Here is an 8145-nt window from a genome sequence, read left to right as displayed (position 1 = left end):
AATAAATAAATAAATAAATAAATAAAATAACAAAGAATTCTTCATTGTTTTTTCAGATCGCTTATGCAACTTCTTCAGAGACTCTGAGTGATAAAAGTCAATTCCCCTTCTTCTACCGGATGGCCCCCAAAGAAGGGGTCCACTACCCAGCAATTGTCCAAGTGCTCCTCCATTACAGATGGACCTTGATTGGTCTTTTTGCTTCAGACACAGAGGAGGGAGAGAATTCCATGAGGGCTTTGACTCCTATACTTGTCAGAAATGGAATTTGTGTTGTTATATCACAACTCTTCACACCTACTACATCTATAGAACCCCTAAGGGATCCAATTTCTAAGTGGAGACAAGTCAATGTCTTTGTTTACTTTATCAGAATTGGTACCATCTTGGATGCAATTCAACCTATCCATTTATCACTTGACAGCTTGCCAGGAATCATTGAAGGGAAAATCTGGGTCATCTCAACTTTTTGGGAATGGAAACTAGAAATGAATAAACTTTACAAATACATCCATAGTATCTGGACCTTTGTTTATCAAAGGAAAAAATGGCAAAATGAAAATGCCTTGGAATCCTTTTTCTTTGGGGTACCGCAATTTCAAGATCGTTGTTTTCACTGTTCTTCAAAGGATGCCTTTTCTGTCAAAAGCCGGAGAAGATGCACACAGAAAGCATCAGTGGAGACCGAAGAGTTAATAGACTGCATCTTGGTTCAAAATGACCACAATATTTACAGTATTGTTAGGACTCTGGCCCACACCATAAATGCTGCATATTCTTCCAGATCCAGGAGGAGAAGGAAGGAGGGCAAAGAGAGTTTGGGGACTCCAAGGCTGTGGCCATGGCAGGTACAGGTTCCCAACAAGGATCCATCAAACTTAGTTCCTTCTAGGAAGAAATCCAAAAGAGAAAGAGGAGAATCATTTCAACCTACATATTTATGCTAAAAAAAAAAAAAAGGCTTTACCAATCTAAGCACATAGGGGATAATGTTCCAAACAGCAAGCAACATGAGAATTATATTTTGGATATAGTATCCAGCCCTCAGTTAAATTAGGTTCCTAATCATCAAATCAGGAAGTTGTTGAAATGATGTCATATTACCAGCATTTCCACAATCTATTAAGAAAATGTAGTGCTATATAAGAATAAGAATAAGAATAAGAATAAGAATAAGAATAAGAATAAGAATAAGAATAAGAATAAGAATAAGAATAAGAATAAGAATAAGAATAAGAATAAGAATAAGAATAAGAATAAGAATTGGAAGGGATCTTGGAGGGCATCTAGTCCAACCCCCTGCTCAGGCAGGAAATCCTATACCATTTCAGACAAATGGCTGTCTAGTCTCTTCTTGAGAATGACTTTTGAGACAGGGAGTAGAGATGCCTAACAAATGATCAAATAAGATGGGTGAAGCCTGCACACATATCACAGGCAGAGAAAGAAACTCAGAAAGGATCCTCCCAATCTTTTCAACTTTTTTCAGGTTGTAAAAATAGTTGGTGGGAGGTTTGCACTTTCAGACTTGCAAGATTCTGTTAATATAGCCTTAAAATAACGTAGAATTAGCTCTTCAGATTTTGTTTCTCTTCTGGTCTACCTGGGAGATTAACCAGGCAGCTTCATTCTTGACAAATCCATAGTTTTTGATAATTCACCCATAGTTTTCCAGGAGTTTTTGAATAATCTTCTCATTTGTTTGTTGAATTTATTTGTTGCCTGCTCTGGAATTTTGTCAATGATATTTTGTCAGTGTATATTTTGTCAGCATATGATTGACAAATTTTGCCGAATCTTTGTTTTCACCTTTGAAAAGAGTGCTAAGACTTGTTTTCTGAATTAAGAATGTTTGCAAGTAGAACAACTGCAGAAGGCAGATTCACATGTGGAAAGACCGTGTGGGATAAGGATCCAAAGTTTTTGCTCTTAAAATTCCTTGACATTTTCATTCTAGTTCCACCCCTTTCTGGAGAAGAATGAATTGTGCAATCTTTCCCACCTGAAACTATACTTGGACCAAAATGGAGATGTAGCAGCAGATCTCAATATCATGAGCTCCCTGATTCTCCCTGAGGAGGATCCCATTGAAGAACAAATAGGGAGCTTGGAAGGACAGAGACTTATTATCCGGCAAGATGTTCTACCACGGCTAGAGCTGCTGAACAAGGTGGGAGAACCATTAGTGTATTAGCCAAAAGGCTAAGCCTAGTCATCAAGGTGGATGACCTTCACTGAGAATTGCATATGGAGAGTAGAAACCTGTTATAGATATACAGTCTTAGACTGTTTGTGAGGCTTCAGTACTTCTGACCAAGGTATTGTTCAGATGCTATAATATGGATTTAGCTGATTTATCCATGTCCAACCTGGGATTCTGGGTGATTATACTTGAGGACACAGATCATGGCCCTTTTTGGTTCCCCTTTGCAATCTTGTACTACTATAAAACTGGTGAGAGAGACCATAAAGTGCTGGGGTTTGTGGTGCCAATAGCCTCAGGTTCTAGCAAATTAGACAGCAATTCTTCCAACTAGTGCCTGAGTTCAGGTTTGGTGTGAATCAGATGAAACTGAATCTTGACTGCATAGAGGTAGGGCTTTTTTTCTCATAGAACGCCCAGAATGGAGTTCCGGCACCTTTTTTGGATGGAACCTTGTAGGGTAGGCAAGGCGGGTTGTATGACGTGTGTGAATTCCGGCACCTTTTCTTTTTACAAAAAAAGCACTGGATAGAGGTATTACTGGTCCCACTGAGAAATAAGCTTTGGAATAAGAGTTGAGCTCATCCTGGTTAGGGAATGTGTCCCCTGAAAGAGAAGATCCATAGTCAGTGATGTTTTTAAGCAGTCCAGATTTTGACAGAGTTATCCATGCTTCTCTTTCACCAAAAAGCTTCTATTCCTAGGAAGAAAGCCCAAGTTCACATGAAATGAGAATTACTGGTTTGATGTGAGATGATTCCCTGACTCAGAGAAATGATGAACATAACTCTGATGCAAAGAAAAACCGTTTTGGGTAATTGAAATAATGAGGGACAGTTTGAAAGGAAATGATGCTTAGATTTGGCCCTTGGTTTCTGATCTCAGTACCATTCTGGAAACTAGGCAATAAGTTGTATTATTATTTCACTAGCAGCAGTTATATGAATTCAAGAAATAAATATATGAATAAATAAAGAACATGTCTTTTAAAACTGACATCCCTAATTTGTAAGGAATTCTTCTTTTGTATCTTAACTGAGAAATTATTTGGGGCTAGTTCCAAAGGCTTTTAATTGTTCATGTAGTTTAAAAAAAAACCTTTAAGCTGCTAGATGTTTCTTTCTTCATTAGAGTTTGATTTTATTTTAATAAAACTGATAGATTAAAAAATTAAATCTTTCAGAATAATTTTATTCTAAAATTTAATATGAATAGATCATCATACTTTAAAATAATAGATAAATTTACTATGCAGAAATGCATAGTAATATGACCATGAGGAGAAACCCAAAGGTTGTCACTTGATGCTTAAATCTTTTTTCCTTTCCATAACTCCAGACTTTATTAAATGGAAATTCCTTTATTGCCATCAGACATGTCAGAAGTAAAAAGAGGAACTAAATGGAGAAACTACCAGTAATAGTATTTCTTACAGCTGCTTGGAACTAGTTAGAGATTTTATATTTGCCTAAGTGAAGCTCAGAGACTACTTGAGTACTTGACTACAGTAGTGGCCAAAATTGTGGAAACCTTTTGGGAAAAGGTTACAGTAGAAATGCCACCTTTGGTTAAGTTTCCACCAATTTTTCTTCTAATTTCTTTATAACTGTAGCCTTGTTCACTTAATAATACTATTTTACATCGCTTTCTGGGCAACCAGTCAGCTCTTTGCACCATTACTTTAATTTTATTACATTTTACAAGTTCACTAAATGAAAGGAAAAAAAACCCCAATCAACTTGATAGCGATCACATAACACACTGACAAATGTCCTCCTCTCAGCTTCAATACATGACCTCAATAACTGAATCCTACTGTGATCTGACTGGCTCATTGCCAAAACAAGATGACACCCGATTGGCTCTCTAAACACTCATGCTCATTGGCTACAATCAGATGAAGGGAAGCTACCTGATATCAACCTAAGCAAGTTGTTCTTCCTATTTCTGGATATTTGGCTATAACTTTTCATAGAATACAGTACAGATAATTGAACAAACTATGTTGCATTACATTCTTGATTAAATTATCTTTCCATTGATATATAATTTTGTGGCACTACTTCAAAAAAAGTGGTGTTATTAGCCATCAAACCTCAAAAATACACTTTTCCCAAAAGGTTTCCACAATTTTGGCCACTACTGTATATGCTATTTTCATATATGGTGAGTCTTACCATATTTTGTTTGGTATTACTAGTCTCTGCCTCAGTCCAAATGTGTGGAAAACTGTCATCCTGGATTTTTCAAGCGGGCTCGGGAAGGAGAGCCAATTTGCTGCTATGACTGCATTCCTTGTCCTGAGGGGACCATCTCCACTCAGGAAGGTGGGTGATACCATAGGGAAAGTTACTTGATTAATCTAGGGCAGTTTGATCAATATGCATGTTAAAAGAGACACATCTAAGCATGACTATTTTGTTCTTAATTTTCAAGGTACCCAATTTATTCCATAATGGGAGGAATAAGAAAAAGATCTTGAAGGACAAGGTAGGATGAGATAAGAGAACATGGTAGAGTGGGCAAAGTTACTTCTGCCAGAGGAAATCTCACTTATACTTGCCAGTTTGGAAGTGTCCTTCCAGGTTCACCCTTCTTAGGACCGTCTGATATTTTTTGTAATTTGAGGAATGATTTTAGATCAATGACTTTTGCTTACTCCAATCAACTTTATATTACATGCCAAAAGATACATCCAACAATTGTTCAATTAATCAATTAATCTTTATTAAGGTCCTAGAGTTACATAAGCAGGAAGATCTAACTGGGAGGACTATGGAGGGAAAGCAGTTGGGTTCAAGGGACAAGAGAAAGCCAAATGGAGGATTCACCATAAAATCCATGGAAAGGAGGGGATATAAACTAAATTTCCCAATATTAGGGATAAAAATCTGCCTTCTTCTTCTCCAATGCTCTAACTGTCTATGGTACAGATTAAGAGATAAAACACAAATGTTGTTTATAGTTCAGTTTAACAATCCTGGGTTCAGCATAACCATCATCATGGATTCCTCGGTAGGATTCTTACTGGGCCTTCCAACTTCTTATCTTTCCAATTTTCTTGGTTATTAAATAGTAAAATATAAATAATTACTACATGTACAAAAAGGGAATATACTTTTGGTTCTAAAAGAAGAAGAAAAAAGCCTTTCACACACACAGTTAGGATTAAAAGGAATGAGACCTAACAGAAAGGAGGGGAAATAGAGAACTAATAAAACCAAAGACCACCTAAAATTTACAAATGGGCCAGAATGCAATTGCAAGCACAGTGTTGAGTACCCCTATGTTTGATCATATTACATCTCTGTTCTATAAGCTACACAGATTCCCAGTTGATTTCAAATTGCAATTAAATTCAACTTTAAAGCCCTACCTTGAATAGGATCATGACATCTGATGACATCTGCTTATCATCTGATGACATCTCCTTGACATCTGATGACATCTGCTTATCATCTGATGACATCTCCATGACATCTGATGACATCTCCTCTGATGACATCTGCTTATCTATCTATAATAGTTATAATAGGAGCACTGCAGGTCTATTTCCTAAAACATTGCCATTTTGTGGGTCCTTTGAAGCATTCCTTTTTGGTTGCAGCTCCTGTCATATTGAACAACATCTCCCTTGAATTCAAACAGGTCCCACACTTCTGAAGACCTAGATTTTTTCTCAGGAATTGGGATGAGGTAATGTTAGTGCAGGATGAAAATGAAGTTGCCTCAGTGAAGTGTGGTTGTGGTACCAGGTGTTATTTTTTTGAACCTGTTGTTTTTAGGTTGGACTAGATGACCTCCAAGGTCCCTTCCAACTTTATCATTATCATCATTAACATTAGTAGTAGTAATAGTAGTAGTAGTAGTAGTAGTAGTAGTAGTAGTAGTAGTATATATATTGGCTCCTATTTATCATTTATTATGGCTTTCAATATCAGCTCCCATCCAAAGAAGGTCTTTCTGGATATGTGAAAGGATAGACTATAAAAGAAACATTTCTTTCTATTTTCTCAGATACTGAAAAATGCACCAAGTGTCCAGATGAACAATATCCAACCAAAAACCGAGTCCAATGTATCCCCAAAAGAAGGAACTTTCTGTCCTATGAAGAACAACTAGGCATCATCCTAATCTCTGTTGCCCTACTCTTGTTCCTAATCACAGTCCTTATTTTAATCATATTCATTAAATACCTAGAAACTCCCATCGTCAAAGCCAATAATCGGGACCTCTCCTATATACTCCTGGTCTGCCTCCTGCTTTGCTTCTTGGCCTCCTTTTTCTTCATTGGACAACCAAGAAAAGCTACATGTCTTTTCCGACAAATGGTATTTGGCATTGTCTTCTCAGTAGCTGTGTCTTCTGTATTAGCCAAAACAATTACAGTGGTACTGGCGTTCCTGGCCATAAAACCAGGGAACAAGGTGAGAAGATGGTTGGGGAAGAGCTTGGCCAACTCCATCATCCTTTCTGGTTCTGCTGGCCAAACTTTCATATGTGCCCTGTGGTTGGGTGTTTCTCCACCATTCCCTGACTCTGATCTGCACTCTCAGCCTGGAGAGATCATCCTTCAATGCAATGAAGGCTCTGTTGCCATGTTTTATGCTGTCCTTGGCTATATGTGCTTCCTAGCTGCCATTTGCTTCATTGTGGCTTTCCTGGCTAGGAACCTGCCTGGGGCATTCAATGAAGCCAAGTTCATCACCTTCAGCATGCTGGTCTTCTGCAGTGTATGGATCTCCTTCCTGCCCACCTACTTGAGTACCAAAGGAAAGTCCATGGTGGCCGTGCAGGTCTTCTCCATTTTGACCTCTGGTGCTGGATTACTTGTCTGTATCTTCTTTCCCAAGTGCTATATTATCATCCTCAGGCCAGATCTAAATACTAAGGACCATCTAATTATAAAAGTAGGGAAATGACTGTGAAATTGGTTTTTAGGCTGGTAATATTTAATTATCCATTGCAGTTTTTAATGGCTTTGCATACTTCCTTTGTTTCTGTTTCACAATTAAGGTTATTTAAAAGTGAAGGAAATAAAAATATGAAGATTGCAATATAATGAAATTAAAACCCAAGATAATCCTCAATCCATAAAATAAATGAATTAAAATTAAAATTGTCATGCAGACAGGGAATGACAGGAGAAGAAATGAGATAGTTATATTAACATGACAGCTGAAGAGGAGAAATGAGATTCCCAAAAGAGAGGAAGAAGGAGTCTTTTGAGGGGTACTTGTTGCTCTCTGAGCTTGGTTGTATTCTTGCAGATGTTTCATTACCCAAATTAGGTGTTAATTTATCCTCATCTTGGTTTTGACAGCTGATGGGGGGAAGTTTTGGTAAAAATAGGGACCTCACCTATATTCTCCTTGTTTCCCTTCTGTTTCCCTTTTTGACATCCTTTCTGTTCATCAGTCAACCAAAAAAGAACACCTGCCCTCTCCGTCAAACAATTTTCAATATCATTTTCTCACTTGTTGTCTCTTGCCCAAAGCTATCACAGTGGTGCTGGCCTTCCCAGCCTCAAAGTCAGGACATACCATGAGGAGATGACCAGCAAAAGATTTGACCAACTTCATTATTATATCTGGTTCTAATGTCCAGATTGCCATTTCTACCATCTGGGTGGGAGATTCTGACATGCATTCCCAGCTTGGACAGATTGTCTTGCAACAACAAAGGGTCTGTTGCCATGTTTTACTGAAACCTTTATTGTTGACATTTTCAGGGGATATGTACAAATGTTGTTTGGACAGAAAATATTTTATTAGTCTATTTTACTTTTTGAACTCATATTATATTTTATTGAGGAGTCATACTTGAGCTTTCACTGATTTAATAAGTAAGTCTGAAAAGAGCAAAAGAGAAAGAGGGGCATAGAGAGTGAAACATGAAAGCCATTGTCAAACCTACAAAACTACTTTGGCTACAGCCATCTT

The 8145-nt window shown here is 37.5% G+C and overlaps 1 protein-coding gene across 1 annotated transcript in view; it reads left to right on the top strand.

Annotated features, from left to right (window-relative positions):
• LOC114922482 (vomeronasal type-2 receptor 26-like) overlaps positions 1 to 7125 on the top strand; it is a 23336-nt gene extending 16211 nt beyond the window's left edge. Inside the window, exons 5-7 of the mRNA XM_029283871.1 lie at positions 1958 to 2170; positions 4404 to 4530; positions 6221 to 7125. Coding sequence (XP_029139704.1) covers positions 1958 to 2170; positions 4404 to 4530; positions 6221 to 7125 — 1245 coding nt within the window. The remainder of the gene's footprint in view (positions 1 to 1957; positions 2171 to 4403; positions 4531 to 6220) is intronic.
• Positions 7126 to 8145: the final 1020 nt, after the last annotated feature.

The sequence above is a fragment of the Protobothrops mucrosquamatus genome, unplaced genomic scaffold (genome assembly GCF_001527695.2).
Source record: "Protobothrops mucrosquamatus isolate PMUCROS unplaced genomic scaffold, P.Mucros_1.0 scaffold258, whole genome shotgun sequence".
NCBI lineage: Eukaryota > Metazoa > Chordata > Lepidosauria > Squamata > Viperidae > Protobothrops > Protobothrops mucrosquamatus.
This window is presented reverse-complemented; position numbering and strand designations above follow the sequence as displayed.